The sequence below is a fragment of the Kwoniella newhampshirensis genome, chromosome 2 (assembly GCF_039105145.1).
Source record: "Kwoniella newhampshirensis strain CBS 13917 chromosome 2, whole genome shotgun sequence".
Taxonomy (NCBI): Eukaryota; Fungi; Basidiomycota; class Tremellomycetes; order Tremellales; family Cryptococcaceae; genus Kwoniella; species Kwoniella newhampshirensis.
Window position 1 is genome coordinate 86589 of NC_089956.1, and position 17737 is coordinate 104325.

Below are 17737 nucleotides of genomic sequence, written 5' to 3' on the forward strand. Positions count from 1 at the left end.
GCCGGTACCAGCCTCTTCAGCTTACTTGTCCTTCTTGGCGAGCCAGACCAGATGGGTATATCTGATTGATCTGACCTAAATATCTACTCACCTTGTCTCCCGTCCCATGTATCTTACTCGTAGTACTCCATGCACTGACCGATCCCACTCAACCACCCACTGTCTTTACTCAAATCACGATACACCGACCTACCATACGACCTGACATCACATCGCCTGTCCTTCTTCTTCCCTCCAACCCGACCAACACAGCGGGAGCATCGTCAGAATGCACTTACCGGCTTCTACCCTCCTCTTTCTGCTTCTTTCGCTGGCTTCGCCACTCCCTGCCGAAGCTAGGTCGACCGAGCCAAAGACCGCTTCGCCTAATTACAAAGAATGCAAACATGGTCATGATGTGAGTGGGCTTCCTCGCTCAGAACGATGTTTCACGGTCAATATCAGAGTTCGTCTGAAAGTATTTAATCCGCCTGAGATCATCGCAAACTCTCGTGTAGTCTGATTTGGGCCTCTGAAGACATACCCGAGGAATAAGCTGCTGATCTTTCCTCCCCTTGACCAACCCGCCTATTCCCATCAGGACCCCAAATGTTCCCCACTCACTTCCGATGCTGAAGTATCCTACATCCGTGACTCTCACGGTCGTTTCAAGCTCCTCAACCAGAAACGTCCCGAGCTCGAACACCCCTCCCGCTCAGCTCGCCCCCAATATCCATCTACCACTACCTCACTGGCCGAGTGGGCCACACATACCGTTCCAGCCATGGTTGATCCCACTTCAACGACAACCTTGATGGCGAACTCAGCGATCGCTCGTCGTCAAAGTGAGACGATGATGGATGAGGGGGAACATGACGGGACTGGGGATGGTAAATTCGGAGGAGGGGCCTCAAGTTGGGGAAGACCTTTCCACCGATCTCTCTCCGAGGTCGACGTCGAAAACAAGAGAGAAATGACCGAATCGACCACAGTCCATACCGATTCATTCCAGAGGGGTGATGGTGGTCCTCCATTCAAGAGACGAAGTGCCGAACTACCCTTCCCCTTATCTCCTCCATGTGCTTTCTTCCTGTCTTCTGCTCAAGGATCACAAGGGACGATTGTCCAACCTATCAAGTCCCAGAACGAAGACACAGACAGTCGCGCAGCGGAGTCTTCTCCGACGACACAACAGACTGAGGCGAGTGGTGAAGATACAGGGAATGCGAAATGGTTTGGACGTTGGGGACGACCTTGGAAGAGAGAAGATACGACATTCACACTGCCTTCTTTCTTCCCCTCCTATTCACCGTTCATAAGCCATCCAGCAGAAGAAGACATCAGCGCCACTTCGACCGGTTCTGTGGCACAGAACGAGGAAATCAAGACGATCGGATTATCCAGTCATCCATTATCCCTCACGCAGGAACAAGATCAGATACAGCGGAACCCATCTTCATCGCTCATGGTCCAATCGGATAGTATTCAGGCAGACGTGATGGGCAATGCCAAATGGGGATTTGGAAGTTATGGTCGACCATTCAAGCGAGACGATCCTTCGACTCTTCGCCAGAAGTCAAACATCACCGCTGACACCTCGCCGTCTTCTCAATCGGAAGATGATCTGAGAACTACCGGCCCTGCTTCTGATTCGGACGACACTGGCAATGGGAAATGGTTTGGCGGATGGGGTCGACCTTGGAAACGAGGGTTTTCTCGAGAATCAACGATATTCAGTCTACCTTTCTCCCTCGGTTCAATCACGTCCATCTCCCTCCCCTCCGCCGCTTTCACGTCAATCGACGATACCCCAGGTCATTCGTTGGATGTGCACCACAATGAAGCGACGGTCGACGGGAGTGTCGGAAACGCTAAATGGGGATTCGGACATAGGGGCAGACCATGGGCTAGATCAATCGCCCCTCCTCTTCCTCTTCCACGTAAGAGGGAGAGTCAAGAAGAAGAGGAAGGACAGATGGAGGATGGGGATCAGACCTTTACTGAACAGAATACAGGCAGAGGCGCACCACCTTTCAGACGATCTGATATCTGACAACATCATGAACAAGAAGAAGAAAAAGGAGAGATTTGGGGATCCTCTCCTGTTTCCGTGACATCAAGTCCCGCTTCGGACCCCGTACCGACCAGCTCGAGCAGCACAAAGGACGGTGATGCCGATGAGGTGGGCAATGCCAAGTTGAGTGGTGGTTGGGGTCGACCATGGAGAAGGGATGAGAATGATGGGAATGAGAAGTGGGGAGGTAGAGGTGGCGGTGCTCCTCCTTTCTGAGGTAGGTGTTGGTCACCCTTTTGCAACGCTCGTTCCTTCTTTCCTTCTTACTATCTTTCTTTCTTTCTTTCTTTCTTGGTGGATGGTAGTTTGACTACCTCTTGACAATGTTGGTACCTATTCCTCGCACATGTATCACATACCCTCCCTGCAGATCGAGCATCGCGCTGTAAATGACAAACAGCATGCATCTAGAGCCGAGTCGATATAGATGAGATAGCAGTATTATGTTTATCGAGTTACTCTTTCGATCCGGGTCCGAGTCCGGCGCTCCCGTTCCCCTCTCTCACTCCCCATTCACTGTGACCTTCTCCAACCTCTGCTCTGTCTCTTTCAGATCTCCATCCACGTCTCCCCGGACTCTGATCCCGTCGACATCCTGCTTCCTCCCCTTGCCTTGCTCCGTCACTCCTTCACTGGCAGGAACGACTTTGGCGCTCTCGGGATGAGGGGCGACATAAGATTTCTCGTTGATCGCGATTTGTTCGGCGAGGGTCTTTTCGCCACAGGCTGCTGCGACGAGACCGAGGAAGGGAGGAGAAGGGTTTAGAGGTCGAGAACAGAACTCAGGGTGGGCTTGTAGGGCGACAAAGTATGGGTGGTCTACAGAAGCCATGTCAGTGGATAGTCGCCTATCGCTCAGTAAACTCACCATCCAGCTCAAGCATCTGCATCCTCTCTCCTCTCTCATCTCTTCCAGTGAATCTCAGATGACCCTTCGACTCCAACTTCTCCACGTATTTCGGCTCGACTTCGTACCTGTGCCTATGTCTCTCCCAAGCAACGTCTTTGCTACCGTATAATCGTCTGAGGTTGGTAGACTCTGTGTTCGGCTCAAAGACGGTGGGACGGAGACCGAGTCGCATGTTACCGCCCATTTGAGCTTTGGAGATCTCGGGCATGAAGCAGATGACAGGGTGGGGAGTTTCGGCAAGAAGCTCCGCAGAGTTGGCATCTGCAAAGAGAAATAGCTCATCAGACTGATAGAGGACTTGTGCTCTGCCATGTAAGTGGTACTCACCCTTGAGATCGCACACACTTCTCGCCCATTCGATAACGGCTACTTGGAAACCAAGACAAATACCCAAGAAAGGAATCTTCTGTTCTCGGGCCCATTTGACGGCAGAGATCATACCCTCAGTACCCCGGTGACCAAATCCACCAGGAACGATGATACCCCTAATTCGAGCAGATGAGCTGCGAGCACGTTTCCAGCAGTGAACGGCTACTCACTTCGCTGAGCAGACCGCAGACCAGGCGTCGTGGTATTTGACGGGGTTGGTGGTCTGGGTTTGAGGTTCAAGATCGGACGAGTCGACCCACTAGAATATCACGAGTCGGCGGGTCGCAGGCATCGGGTTGACGGTTGGACTCACCTGAAGCTCTAGCTTTCGACCACATCGCATAGACGCGTGCTCCAAAGCCTTCACGACACTCATGTATGAATCCTGTAATGAGGTGTACTTGCCGACGAGAACGATGGAGACGGAGTCGAATAACCGCTCTTGGCTACAATGGCAATAAAATCAGTCAATCACCCTCCTCCACGATGATCAAGTCCACCACTAGGCCTCTGCTACCTGACGAGCAGCGAGAATTAGAACAGAACGCTCACCCAACTGTCAATGCCTTCCACCTTCCCATGAAGCTCTCTCCCTTCTTCTTAAACTCGGGCTTGATACTGATCTGGCTCAAGTTCAACCTCTTCTGCAAGTACTCCAACATCCCTTGGTCCTGCAACAGCAGAGGAACGTGGTATGTCGAGGATACGTTGTGTACACCGAGAACTTGCTTGGGAGAAACGTGACAGAACATGGAGACTTTCTCCATCGTGGCGGTAAGGAGTGTGTCGGTGCATCGACATGCGATCTTTGGAAAAAAGGGCATATGAGCTACATTGGCCGTCATCGAGATACGATTGGTAAGTGAAAAGCTCACCAAATCAGGCAAAAGACCCAACCCTCGAAGATCTCTCACACCAGCCTGGGTGGGCTTGGTCTTCTGTTCGCCTCCGACAACGGGGATAAGGGAAACGTAGATGAGAGCAAAATTCTCGTGACCGACCCGGAATTGGAATTGTCGCATAGCCTCGACAAAAGGCATCGATTCGATGTCACCAACAGTACCACCGAGCTGAACAAGAGCGTCGCTTTAGCCCATACTGACAATGCTTTGTTGGATCACGAAAGGAGATCTTTTATTTTATGTATGAGATTGCTCACCTCGACGATACAGACATCTGGCTCCTCTCCAGTCTCATCGACGGGAATTTTCGAGACTCGCTCGATCCAGTCTTGGATAGCGTTCGTCAAGTGAGGGATGATTTGTACCGTCTTTCCAAGATAATCTCCTCTTCGCTGTGGTGCGACCAAGCATCAGCCAGAATTTATAGGAAGCGAACGTCTCTGAAGCTCCCAGCCGTCTGACTTCCCCTTCGGTCTTCCACTCTCGCTCGGCATGGCCTTACACAAGAAAGCTGCGACTTCGACTCACCTCTCGGTCAATGACATGCTGATAGACCTTTCCAGTAGTTACGTTGTTATCCCTGTTAAGCGAGATATCGAGGTATCGCTCATAATTTCCCAAATCGAGATCGGTTTCTCCGCCATCATTAAGAACGTACACCTCACCTGAAGGCGCACCGAGAAGCAAAGATCAGTCTCTGTTCATCCCTTTCCGCATTTCTACCCTCGTGACCTTGGTCTTTCGCTATTCCTTTAAATTTTCTTGCTTCTCGACTCCATAATCCCCACCATCCCACCTATTCCTTAACACAACTCCGCTTTTCGCGTCTCATTCCTCTATTGCACCACGCTCTCTTCATCTCTCACAGACTTTTCATAATTGCTTGCTTTTCCTCCTGGCTCGCCCACAAGCCAACACTCACCATGCTCGGTCGGTGCCATGGTCCCCGCATCGATGTTCATATAAGGGTCGATCTTGATGGCCGTGACTTTCAATCCGGTAGCCTTGAGCATAAGACCGGTACTCGAAGCTGCGACAATCACAAAACATTGGTATCTTTTGTTCCGACCTGGAAAGGGAAGGACATGATCAGAAAGAAATGTGATGTACCTATCACTCCTTTGCCGATACCGCTGAACGAAAGGAGTCAGCTCCCAGATCCACGATGTGACATAGTAAGATAGCTTGTTGATAAGCGACGTACGAGATGACACCTCCACAGACGAGAATATATTTGACCATCTTGACTGATATCTAATTCTACCCAATTGCGAGCGTGCGAGACTGAAGGAGTTGATCTAGATTACGCCGTCGACAGATCTGCGATTCGTTTCCTGGATGTTCGACCACTGGTCCGGTTCTGGCTTCTTGCTCAACAAGGTCGAGGAGGATTCTGGGAGTGTAGGACGAACGAGAGAAGACGAGGCTGGAAAGAGTGAAGTGGTATGAGAGAGAGAGAGAGAGAGAGCGCGTCTAAGTGAGTGTGTGTGTAAATTTGTGTCACAACATTATGGGTTCGAATGTGCGGAACTCGCCGCCAAACCACAGGACGGAATCAAATCTTGTATCTTACACCATACGCGTCTTGTGGCGCAAAGGTCATTCTAAAACGTCAGATTCAATAATACGCATGCATCATCTGCACCAGGCAGGCTTGACTATACTATCACAATCCCATCTGTACCCATGCGGGAAGTCATATCCTCTCCCACCGTTTTCCCACTTGTTCACAGTGCTCGACACTGCCTTGGTTCTTGCTCGGGGATCCAAGTGGCGTCGAGCGATGATGAATGCGTGTAACGCTTTATGTTTGAGCTCGGACGAGGTCGTTTCTGATAAATAAGCATCTAGCGACTCTACAGGAAGTGGTGTCGGAGTGCTTGCATTTGACAGAGATGGTTTAGGTATTGGGAGAATGAGGGGTGCGAACATATCTGCAAGGTAGCGAATGGTCAACAACCGGTCACGTGGAGGGGAGTATGGCACTCACCATGTTCGGCATGGGGTGACACCATCGCCACGACACAACCTGAGAGCATCGCTTGCGCAACTTGCTCGTCGACCACACCATCCTGCCATCCTTCGAACTACTCTCAATCATTTGTGAGCAAACGGATCACACTGACCGTTGACTGTACTGACCAGACATATCCCTGCTTGTCGCAATGCCGAAGCCTTCCTCTTATCTTCCTTCTCCCAGTGCCGTCTATAAGCGCTTCGAGGACTGAAAGGGTCCTGATCAGGTTTTACTTTAGGCGGAATCTTTCGCGAAGCTGTGAAGAGCATCACAAATCAGCTTCTCGAGCTCTGAGTGGCGTTGCAAAGCAGCGCGTGAGCTCACGAGGGTGGACTGTCCACGTTCTGCCCCACGGTAGTGATGGATAGTCTCGAGGGAGAGTTGACGCTCTTGGGAAATATGTAATGGATTTCAAAGATGGGACCTGTCGTTCGGGATAGAAGACTGTGGGACTGCAGAGGCCATAGATGAGCAAACAGGTCCCTTGGCATCGGCCGCATAGGAGATTCGAAATACGTACTCAGCCTGCATGACAAGATGAACAAGTTAACAGAAATTCAAAAGCATGTGTCGAGAAGGACTTACAGCTGGTAATATGTGGGACAGGAGTCCTACTCCCGTTCCGCTCTCATCGGCTTGTTTGGTCAGAGGTTCCAGCATATCGTGAGGTTGATCCAGCAATGTGACCTGATCCGGTATTGTCAGTCTCCTAGTTCAGTCATGGTTCGCGGTCGCAAGACTCAGAATAGGCCAAATGAAAGGACGACCCACGTCAGCTTTCGCTCTAGCACCTTCTTGCACCCATATCGCGCCCCCACATCTCTTCGTTTCGCCCAGATCTCCGCTATTTGCTCCGATCCTCCATATCCAGTCCATGGTCTCACACCCTGCTTCAACGAGATTATCTACCTCATTCCTTTCCGGATCCCATTTTTTCGAGAAGAGGGAGATGGTGGTTACGTTGATGGTCGGATCGGATTCGAGAGCAGTCACGGTCATCATAACGTGAGGCATGTCGGAGGAATCGTCTGTGAGGGGTTTTCATCAATGTCGGACTAGATAGAAAGTGGACTCCGCAGTGAGATGGAAGAGAAAACAAGGTTTACGAGAGAGCTCGGTCAAGGAAGAGGCAGTCAGCCTGGTGGTGAGGACTCCAGAGAGACAACTTACAAGGTAGATCTTTGGGACACGCATAGTCAGCTTTCTGTCAGAGCCTTCAAAAGGGGTGGGGAGTAAATATTGTAGAACTGTCTCACCAATAAACAACAGCACATTCTTCGGATCATCACATTTCTCCTGTTCTTTACCGTCCGGTTCCACTCCGTAATCATACGGACTCGCACCTTTTCCATACCATTTTGGGAAACCCCATTGATGTGCTACGGCGATAGCGAAAGATTCGTCAGTATCTCCGTTGACTGCTTGGACATTGGCTTCCACTTCGATCTCTAGCGCTCTAGACACTCGTGAAAGTATTGAGACAGATATCGTCCCTTCCAAGTGCCTTGCGCTACCACTTGACATGCTCATTGTTCTAAGGGGAAAGCCGAGAAGGGATCGACTCACGATCTTCCACTTGAGCATACTCCGGTATATCAGGTCTCTTGCTCACACTCCACAGATAAGCCAAGATCAAGGCGGCCAGCGGTACAGGCAAGACCAGCAGAGAAGTCAAAGATGATGTCCTAGGAGGTGCGGTGAGTCGCATTGCGGATTTGTTCGATATCGAGGCCGCGTCGATTCATGCGTCAAATCGTTTCGATCGTCCCCGTATATCCAGCGAACTGTGTATGGGACGTCAAGTACTGATCGATGAATGGTTGGTGTTGGTGTTGGTGTCCATTATGCTCTGGCAGAGCTAGTGTCACCAGAACTAATCAATTGCGATGGAACTGTTGTTGTTGCCGAGTTATCGTTAAACGAGGTGAGCGGTGTGTAAAGTATCCAGGCACCGGTTAGCTATAACATGCTCTCTTCGAAACGTAAAGCGAGCTTCATCTCTGTGATCGCTTCATCTCTCTGATCAATTGGGACGATGAGGAGGGCAAGAGGGGAGTTGAGCCCAACTGGTCATGCATTGGAAGGTCTAGCTGTTCTAGCTAGCAAGACTCATCTACGCTTCATTTTCCACGATTCCAGCACCAAATCTCACCTCTCACCAGCCCTCCTGAATCTTAGCATCCTCATCCTTCGCAGGTAGCCAGAACGTCTGTTTGAATTTATGAGCTTACAATACAAGTCATACTTCACCGTAGATCACAATCACGAGAGACAAGACAGACTCACAAGATCTTCCCCGCCGACTGCCATCATGCTGTATCTCGGATTGAACTTGACCGCCCTGCTGATTCCCCCATTACCTCTCAAGAGGACTTTTGCCTGAATCTCCGGTATTCTCCTCATATACCAACTCTTATCGACGTCCGGATCTCTCACATCGTCTCTGCTAAGCTTTTCCTCTCCGGCCGGTCTTGTCAAGTCCCAAAAGAGCACGTTACCATCCGCCGATCCTGAGATGACCCAATTTGAGTCTCCTGTCCAAGAAACTTCCTCCCCGCTATTCCCTCGTCGGGGTTGGACAGCTTTGTTCCCCTGTTTATCGCGCTCCAGTCCGCCATGACCGACCAGCCGTCTCAGTGGTAACAGGGTGATTGAGTCAAGAACATAGTGTACGTCGGAAGACGTGCCGACGAGAAGGTAGTCGCCGTTGTTGGAAAATTGTAACGATGTGAAGATGGGTTTGGGAGGTGGTTGGGAAATGGACTCGAATGCGACGTCGTTGAGAGGTTCAAATTTGAACGGTCCCTGATGCAGTGCAGGGTATCAGCGTCACAACCAGGACCGTCCAAAGTTGGTGCTGACTGGACACTAACCATATCTGCCTCCGCGGTCGCATAAAGCATGATCGTTTGATTATCAGAACAGGCGACGGCAAATACCAGTCCCAAATTATCGAAAGCAGCTATTGCTGAACCGCCCACGTCTTGTATCAAGCCCTGTCGGATCAGACATATACTCATGTCAGGTGTATTTCCAGGTGACAGACGTGATAGAATCAGAATTCACGAAAAGGCGTCCACTCACCTTGCAGATATTCGATTTGATGTCCCATAATCGTACGGTCCCATCATCGCCTGCCGTGATGAAGGTGTCGTCGACAGGACACATGTCTATTGAGCGAACTCTGCATATGAATGTCTGGATCAGCGTCGCTCCGGGACCTCAAGTCCAATCCAAACGCCGACCATCTTGTCAGGAAGCCAATCCGTCTGACAATGTTACCAATAGACTCATACGCCTAAACTCACCGCGCGGTATGTCCCTTGAAGTAAGCCAGATACTTGTTATCATGCATTGAATGATATCTAATCGCATGGTCGTCGCCTTTGGTCGAGGCATGCAAGATCGTGCTGGGTTTATGGGTGAATCGTACGTGGTCTATACCGTATTTCTTGGAGTAAAGCGTTTTGATCTTCCTATGACATGGGAAGAAAACAAAAGCCAAGTCAATGTTCGTCTCTCTCAGAGTCCTATTCCTCCAATACCAGCTCGTGGTGGAGCAAGATCTAGAAATCCATGGAGATGGTGAAGACAGTAGACTTGATACTCACTTTCCTTTTCTACAATCCCACAAGACAAACGTATCATCATTGCTCGCAGTCACCAGTCTATCGCCCGTATCGTCAAATGACAACGACGTGATATTGTGAGGGTTCTGGGCACCGGACAGGAAAGATGTGGAGGGGGAGGAATCGCCAAAGGCATCTTTGAACTGTTTGGCAGGTTTCAGGGAGGACTGTCGTTCGAAGGGGCGGATGGGAGAGTCGGTCATAAGTCGATGGAGGGGAGGACAAAAATGGTCCGTGGCATGGCGTGAGGTGGTTACGGGGGTTGTGAGGTGTTCAACCATGTACAAGAGCACAGATGATCGATTATGCGAAGGTCGAAGACCGAGAGAGGGGAGGCGGATCCGTTTGAAGTGGAGTAGGGGATAAGACGGGACGACATGTCGATCGTGGTAGCCGTACGTAAATGCCAGACGAGAGCACAAAGATATAGGAGATCAGATCCATCTCGTCAACACCAGACCTTGACAGCAAGTCACGACGTATAGGAAAGAAAAACCCACAATCAAGTCATAAGTCAAGGGCACGACAACACCTTTCCCAACAGGTGTAGAACTGCCGTTCCCGCTTCCATTCCCAGTACCACCACCAGCACTCCCACCCAAACGTGACGGTCCTGCAGTAGAGTAGCTCATCTGTCCCGCTTGTCCGTCGTATTGAGCGATTGAGAGATGATCGGAGCAGAACGGTCGTTTGGATGGAAAGTGGTTGATTTGCAAGTGAAAGTGTGGAGAAGATTGAATACTGCGCGAAACGCGACCTCCTGGAAGTGGAGGTTTGGTGTGTTGATCTGACAATCTGACAGCAATGATGGCTTCACCCGGCACAGGACTGGTCGACACGAGATTCAATCGCTTCCATACATCTACCAACAACGATACCCAAAGAAGTAGAACATGCACCTCATACAATGTCTAGATCGACATGAGCTTCCTCTCCGAGACTATATTCTTTTCTCCTAACGCAACAATTTATCTCACTACCTTATTGCCATTGACGACACCTGGGGATATGATTACCCCGTGACATCACTTGCCTTTCTGCTGTCAGGCCTGCGCAGGAGATTACGGTCGAGCGGGCGACGTTTGCAGAGGCAGGTCCTTTGAAGCAGGAGAAGACGAAGAAAAAGGTTGAGAAGCTTGAACCGGCGTCTGCTGGACCGAAACGGGTCGAGCGGCGGGATGCTCGCTTGTTCGCTTATCGTGACCGTGACCGTTAACGCCAGGCCCGTTTGCGAAATCTATCGCAGCGATAGGTGGCAGCGTGTTCCCTGGTACGGATCGCGGAGAAGGAGGCACTACACCGCCTTGCGGGAGAGCACGGCCACTTCCTGGGGACATGTGTGGATGAGACAGAAGATGCGGAGGCGAGGGTCTACTATGGCCAGGCGCGAGTTGTGCCTGGTCCCGGTGAATCGGTGACGACCGCAGTGGCGGCAGCTGAATCGAGCCGCCATGAGCTTGCGGAGAGATGAGCGGGGGAGGCAAGTATGGTCGTCCATCGGGAAAGCCGATGTTGTGCTGAGATGAGGGGAGATGAGGGTGTGGAGAAGCATGAGGTGGAGCAGCGTAGGGAGAAGAGGCTGTAGGTAGGGATGGGTGAGGTGAGTAAGGCATCGGTGGAGGAGGACCGTTTTGTCTTATCTGTTGAGACGGTAGCTGTGAGGGACGTTGTGATGGAGGAGGTAGCGAGCTCTGGCGAGGAAGAGCGTGGATAGGCGGAAGATTGGTAGGAGATGTATGTTGTTCATGGGCATAAACGGGATCCTGGCGTTGTACCACGGGATGTTGAGGATGACCTTGGGCGTATTGGTGCCCATTGGATGCAAGTGGACTATGTTGAGGATACCCGACTACGGGGGTCGTGGACGCTGGAGGGCGCGAATCTTGCCTGGGAGAGTAGTGGACCGTATACCCCGCCGGTTGATCGGAAGGTCTCTGAGGATGAGGGTGGGGAAGGAAATACTGTCCAGGCTGGAGCGATGGCGGAGTGGGTCGCGAAGCATTCGGAACGGGCTGCGGACCTGGCGCGGAACCAGGCATAAGGAAATAGTGTGGTTGAGATTCATGGGGAGAGGACTGCGAACGGCCCTGCTTTTGAGGAGGAATGCTGGCGTGGTGGCCATTGGTATGAGGCGTGGTGGACACCGAGCTACTGTCCCCGCTGAGTCGCTGTCGCTTCCTCGCAGCACGATGCCGACATTCTTTACACTGTTTGATGAATATTTGTCAGCCAACGCTGTGGCAGCGCGCGGCAGCGCATATGTCTCCACGGAGGGTATTACTTACCTTGAAATCCACCTTGTCCCAATTTCGCTTTGGCCTGCCCTGACTCTCATCCATTCGATCATGGCACTCAACGTGTTGCCACCTCCCACATTCATCGCAGCAGACAACGTCCTGATCGTCGTCCTGTACACCGAGTAATCGCGGCCAGATCAGTCATCCACGCGTACGTAGTGCTCTGAGTGAAGCTTACGATATTCCATCCCGTCTTCCTACAGACTTCGCAGTTTAGCTCCCATGCTTCCCCAGCGGAAGCTCCAGGAGCCTTTCCATCCCCAACGCTAGGTGTGACAGTCCCCGTGCGACTTGCTCTTCCTGTTGTTCTGCCCGTTTGCTGACCCTCGTCCTCCTCATCACTCGAGACCTCTTCTCCTTCCCTCCTTCTCTTTCTCTTTTCTCTCAACCTCTCCGCTTTATCTTTAATCTTCTGTTCTTCCTCCGCTTTCTTGGCCAAGGCTTCTTCCCTTGCTGCAGCTCTTTCTTCGCGCTCTTTCAGCCTTTCCTCCCTTGCTTTTTCACGCGCGAGAAGTTCGGCCTCTTCTCTGGCTTTTCGCTGTTCTTCCAATCGATTCTTCTCCATGCGTTCTTCCATCTCCCTTTCGGCCTGTTCACGCCTGGCAAGCTCTTCTTTCTCAAGCTCACGAGTCGCAATTCGGGAAGATCGCTTTCGATTGTTGATCAACTCCTGCTTGATTCGCTCCTGCTCCTTTTCCTAAATTTTCATACTGGGTCAGTGAAAATACTACATTAGGCTGAAGCCAAGAATTCCACTCACTACCAGGACCTCGATCACTTTCGGTCCGACTTCTTCCGTCAGCAGTTCGTACAAGGCCTTTTCGTCCGGATCTTTGGACTTAGCAAACTGCTCAGGGAAAGTCCGCCAGTCATAAAGGGTGACACAGACCTGTCAGCAGACCACGTCAGCTATTCATTCTTTGCTCATACCCGCAAACTGTGATTCTGGCGAAAGAAAAATGAGAAAAGACACTCACAGCTTCCCACTCTACGAAGCCTTCGGGAAGTGTATTAGCGTCCTCAGCAGCGATCTTGACTTCGTCAGTGTCTTCTGCATTGGCTTGTCCGTCAACTTTTACGTCTACCGGCACTTCAGCTGAGACGACCTTAGCCTCAAGATCAGGTACAGCTTCTGTTTTCGCGATTACACCGGGTGCGGCTTCTGAAGGTGAGGAGTGATTGTTGGCTTCAGGTGCGGAAGTACCTGGGGAGATCTAGGAACATATCAGTCCCAATCAGCTCCGATCTATCACACGATCATGAATCACATACCTGGGCGCTGTCAGGCTCTTGTTGAGATTCTGCCCGCTTGACTATGGCCCCCTCATCGGCGTCCGGCTGCTCCTTTGCAGCGACTGAGTCGATGTCCATCTTTTCGTGGTCTCGTCCCTCTTGTGTTTCATTCTGCTCAACTGTTTTGTCGCGAAGATCGTCTTTCGCTACATCGATGTCATGTTCAGATCTGTCGGGCACGCTTCCGCTTCGAGCTCCAATAGCTCTGACAATCGCCTCGTGTTCTTCCTCGTCTGTCAATTCGCTCAACTCGCTGTCCTCGTCTCCGTCCCTCTCTTTTCTCTTGCCTTTTCCTCTGCCTTTGGCCTTGAGCTCAGCGTCTCCTGCAAGCCACTCGTCCGGTATCTTCTGCCATTCATCGTCCACGTTTCGCAACCTCCGACTGACCCGTGTACCAAGAGGAAGAGGCGTCGACTGGGAAGCTGATGAGGACCTTCCGATTTTCGAGGGAGTCGCAGCGTGTCCGTTTGTATGTCCGTTGGCCTGCATTCCGTTTCGCATGCCACTTCTCGTAGACCTAGATCCGCTCCCGCTTTGGCCGACATTGGCAGAAGCAGGCGTACCTCTTGTGCCCTGCTTGAGGGCAAGAGCGGTCGGTGTCGGATTGCCGTAGAACGCGACTTGACTACGCCGTCTTGAGCCGGAGAGGACGGTCTGTTCATTGCGTGCTGGAGGTGGCGAAGGTGTGAGCTCGAGTGTAGGCTCTCTCCTCTTGTGAGACTTCCGGGGAGCCGGTGTTTCAGTAGTTGATGGCCTGGAGCGTTTGTTCGAGCCTTTCTTCGCTTTTTGAGATGTTTTCTTGGCGGGTCGAGGGGGAGGCGGGGGTAGTCGTTGGACCCAAAGTCGGTTGTCTGCATCACCTTCATTAGACACTTTCTGCAAGTGATGACAATTGATTTTGCTCACCATCGAAGAGCCAATAGGTGTTTCCCTCTTTGTCCCAGCCAACAGGATCTATTCGCTGCGCGGGGAGACACCGTCAGTAATATTATGACTAAACGTCTAAGCAAAACTCACCCAAGAAACCGCATCATCCTCCGACTTCAGCAATCCTCGAAACCGAGCTGGATCCTCCAGCTGCCATTCGCACAAGTCGTGTAAGATACCGACCTACACTCTTGCTTAGCGGACCTGTCCACGCGTTTTAGAGCGAGAACATCACAAGCTCACTTTCTGACCCAGTCCAAGTGTAGCCCATTCTACTGGTTCATCTTCAGTCCCCAACGGGCAGATTAGTTCCGGCTTGCGTCTGGCAAACTGTTTCCGCAGATTCTCGAAGGCGTTGTCTCGGCTGCAGAGGAAGGTAAAGCAGGTTAGAATTACTTCATCAAGATATATATGGACATGGGAACACGTTGAGGAAGATTCGGGGGCGAACAGCGGAGAGCGATAAGAGTCTTGTGGAAGCAGGATTGGCGGACCTGCAAACTCACTTAATTTGTCGATTATAGGTCAACGCAAAGAGGAGTTTTGCAACCAAGGTAGGAATTAAAGCTGTCTCCTCTCCGTCAAAGTCGGCTTCGAGGGCCTATCAAGAGCGATTAGCATATAACTCAATTGATCTCCGCATTCCCACAGCTTTCGTCAGAGTAACACTATGAGACTTTGTCGCCGTTTGGCATTTGGCATTTTGCGATCCAGCTACCGATACTTATCTTACATTGTGTAGATAATCGACCAGGCATAGAGAGCGGAAACAGTTGTACTCACCTCGATGTCCCAATCTACCAGGCCGAACGCGTCGGAGAATGTCCACATGAACTGACTGATCGCGGCCCATCTCCAATCTTTCCGGAGTGTCTGGATGATGGGGGATGGTGGAGATGGTGGCGAGAGTGCTTCAATAGGGGCGACAGCGGCCGGTGGTGGAAGCTTGCGAGGCATTGTGTTCCCGAAGAAATGAGATGATAGAGGTCTCTTCCTCGATCAGCCGGTGATTTTTGCCAATGGGAAATCACGATTTCAGGCCGGACTGTCAAGGTGGAGGTCAGTGCGTTGTAGCTGATCATGGCCTTGACGGTGATGACAGCAGCGACGAAGGATGTAACGATGGATGAGCACAGAAGTACCTACTTACTTCCACCTGAGACTCGAGTTGTGTGTCCCGCACACAAGTCAGAGCTGGCAGACAACCGAACACAGTTGAGGTTGCAGTGTTGCCTGGGGTTGTTCGACAGTAGTGTGGTGATGGGGTTGATGTCCTATACTCGCGATGTGCGAAAAAATGTCCTTGAAGAAGGAACGCGTTCGCGATTCCCGTCCGTCTTCTGCTCTTCGGGATTTTGCCGTATGTGATCTGAATGCTTGACCTGCCAAGGTCGAGTGCGTCTGGATATACCGCCGTCTGCTTTTGATGTGCAGTAGTGTCAAAGGTCGGAGGGTGTAACAGTAGAAGGATGGATGGTGCTTCGGATATGCATACGAGCAAGGGGTGTGTTCTCCATGAACAATGGACCAGTGTGTAGCAGTGGTTGTAGACGCATTGCAGGTAAACGCATGCCTTTCTTCTGCATTCATCTTGTTTGATTGACACCCCCACTTTGGAGGCTTTAATTAATTGTGCCACCTGATTAGCGATGGTCGTGAGGTGGGTGAATCAACCTGTTGTACGCGAGCATCTCATGCTTTTCCGTGCTATTCCCCTCTTTCTTTCCTCTTCTGTCTCTCTCTCACCAACGTCTCCCACAAGGTCTCCAGCGCTGTTCCTCTCGGCGACATTCTCAAAGTGAAATAACGCGGAGACTGCACCAGCTACTTTCCTAGCACCATTAACACAGACAGACAGACAGACAGACAAGAGAACGAATTGTCACTTGGCTATCTGCACTTCCTGCTTTCCTGAACAACTGTTCTTCTCAAGCTCAATTGCGTGATCGTAAACCGATCAACTCAACTGCCTCGCTCGAACCTGCTACTCTGTGACACAGCTCGTCTTCCTCCCCTACGATGTCTGACGCCGGATCCCCCGCTCAGCCCGCTGAGGCTAAGCCCAAGCCAGAAGGTGGTGAGTGGTGCTCCCTTCTCTCGTCAGCAGTTGGTGGCGCAATGTCAAACTTCTCGATGTCAGCTTTTGGCTGATGTGATGACTCATTTCTTGCCCTTTTACTCGCGTTTTGTATCTAATACCGATCATGCAGACAACACTCTCAACATCAAGATCGTCTCCACTAACGGTGATGAGGTCTTTTTCAAAATCAAGAAGACCACAAAGTTGAATAAGCTCAAGGTGAGTCAGCTTTCTCCGTTTTTCAACCACCTCACCCATAGCAAATCGAATCAAATCGAATCGAACCGGAGGGTTGCTGGCATCCCCTTGCCTCCTCCCTGCTCATTGCATTGATACGTCTTGAAAGAATCTATGTTGACGACTATCATAGACCGCTTACGCCGACCGAGTTGGTACCGATGTTAATGCTATCCGGTGTGTATTCATGTCTCAAAAAGAGGTCTTTATCTCGACTGACCGTTTGCTCTTTCCCCTTCCTCTTTCGTCTCCGTTACGGCGTCACGACTCATCTTCACCGGCTGCATATTTGTCCCGCTGTTACAGACTGCTCTTTGATGGTCAACGAATTCTCGATGATCAAACTGCTACCGACCTCGAGTTGGAAGATGGAGATGCTATCGAAGTTCTCCTCGAGCGTGAGTCCAGCTCGATCTCACACCGATCCTGACTCGTCTACTTTGATCTGTCGCGGCTCTACGCTGACTCGCTTTGCAGAGGTCGGTGGAAACTAAACCATTTCATTGTTATGACTCGCTCAAAGTATGCATATGAATCAGAAATGAGGGTGAAGGTTGGGTGATAGCTGTGGTATAGTTTAAGATAGTCTTATACAGGGGTTCCTCTCGTAACTTTTTCCTACCTTTCTCCATGTCAAACGGGTTTTGATAAGATATACTATTCATCCCCTCCTACTACCCGCTGTCGCGTGCATGTATAACTATACTAGCATGATGTTTGCGCGAGTGATCGCCGTGATTTTCTCTGTGAGGCTGATAGCTACCTTGTAAGGGTGGCTCCCCGAGACTGGTAGAAGGGGTATCAATACTTTCGAAGTCATGTACAGATGGATTGCATGACAGGTCGCTGTGGAATTCCGCCCCCGAGCTTGATCTTCATGCAGTACATGACCAGCACACGATGATGGTGATGCCTTGCGACCAGTAAGTAACTAGCCTGTCGGTGCACAACGACGCGTCGAGGAAGAGAAGCGGTGAAGGCCGTATTGTTGTCGTCAACAATTGCCATCAAATTAAGTCTAAA

At 51.0% G+C, this 17737-nt stretch overlaps 6 protein-coding genes across 6 annotated transcripts; 2 read left to right on the top strand and 4 right to left on the bottom strand.

Annotated features, from left to right (window-relative positions):
* Nucleotides 1–268: 268 nt before the first annotated feature.
* On the top strand, nucleotides 269–2032 carry IAR55_000742 (uncharacterized protein; the record flags this gene model as incomplete). The annotated part of the gene is made up of 2 exons (XM_066943876.1): nucleotides 269–397; nucleotides 581–2032. The coding sequence occupies 2 exons, from the start codon at nucleotides 269–271 to the stop codon at nucleotides 2030–2032; spliced, it is 1581 nt and encodes a 526-aa protein (XP_066805077.1).
* Nucleotides 2033–2555: 523 nt separating this feature from the next.
* On the bottom strand, nucleotides 2556–5476 carry IAR55_000743 (CTP synthase; the record flags this gene model as incomplete). Its single annotated transcript, XM_066943877.1, has 12 exons — nucleotides 2556–2872; nucleotides 2922–3224; nucleotides 3291–3448; nucleotides 3503–3591; nucleotides 3646–3778; nucleotides 3885–4138; nucleotides 4208–4402; nucleotides 4492–4626; nucleotides 4763–4899; nucleotides 5157–5264; nucleotides 5345–5367; nucleotides 5439–5476. 12 exons carry the CDS (start codon nucleotides 5474–5476, stop codon nucleotides 2556–2558), a joined length of 1890 nt encoding a protein of 629 aa, XP_066805078.1.
* A 393-nt stretch (nucleotides 5477–5869) lies between these two features.
* On the bottom strand, nucleotides 5870–7959 carry IAR55_000744 (uncharacterized protein; the record flags this gene model as incomplete). Its single annotated transcript, XM_066943878.1, has 9 exons — nucleotides 5870–6168; nucleotides 6225–6321; nucleotides 6377–6507; nucleotides 6576–6695; nucleotides 6833–6938; nucleotides 7023–7279; nucleotides 7422–7430; nucleotides 7508–7630; nucleotides 7818–7959. The coding sequence occupies 9 exons, from the start codon at nucleotides 7957–7959 to the stop codon at nucleotides 5870–5872; spliced, it is 1284 nt and encodes a 427-aa protein (XP_066805079.1).
* A 447-nt stretch (nucleotides 7960–8406) lies between these two features.
* On the bottom strand, nucleotides 8407–10512 carry IAR55_000745 (uncharacterized protein; the record flags this gene model as incomplete). The annotated part of the gene is made up of 7 exons (XM_066943879.1): nucleotides 8407–8460; nucleotides 8538–9056; nucleotides 9125–9247; nucleotides 9336–9435; nucleotides 9560–9727; nucleotides 9863–10047; nucleotides 10381–10512. 7 exons carry the CDS (start codon nucleotides 10510–10512, stop codon nucleotides 8407–8409), a joined length of 1281 nt encoding a protein of 426 aa, XP_066805080.1.
* A 429-nt stretch (nucleotides 10513–10941) lies between these two features.
* On the bottom strand, nucleotides 10942–15354 carry IAR55_000746 (uncharacterized protein; the record flags this gene model as incomplete). The annotated part of the gene is made up of 11 exons (XM_066943880.1): nucleotides 10942–12087; nucleotides 12166–12288; nucleotides 12356–12874; nucleotides 12938–13066; nucleotides 13155–13391; nucleotides 13450–14321; nucleotides 14377–14431; nucleotides 14488–14580; nucleotides 14641–14761; nucleotides 14904–14998; nucleotides 15181–15354. 11 exons carry the CDS (start codon nucleotides 15352–15354, stop codon nucleotides 10942–10944), a joined length of 3564 nt encoding a protein of 1187 aa, XP_066805081.1.
* Nucleotides 15355–16416: 1062 nt separating this feature from the next.
* IAR55_000747 (uncharacterized protein) lies at nucleotides 16417–17208 on the top strand (the record flags this gene model as incomplete). The annotated part of the gene is made up of 5 exons (XM_066943881.1): nucleotides 16417–16474; nucleotides 16608–16696; nucleotides 16848–16891; nucleotides 17021–17112; nucleotides 17192–17208. The coding sequence occupies 5 exons, from the start codon at nucleotides 16417–16419 to the stop codon at nucleotides 17206–17208; spliced, it is 300 nt and encodes a 99-aa protein (XP_066805082.1).
* Nucleotides 17209–17737: the final 529 nt, after the last annotated feature.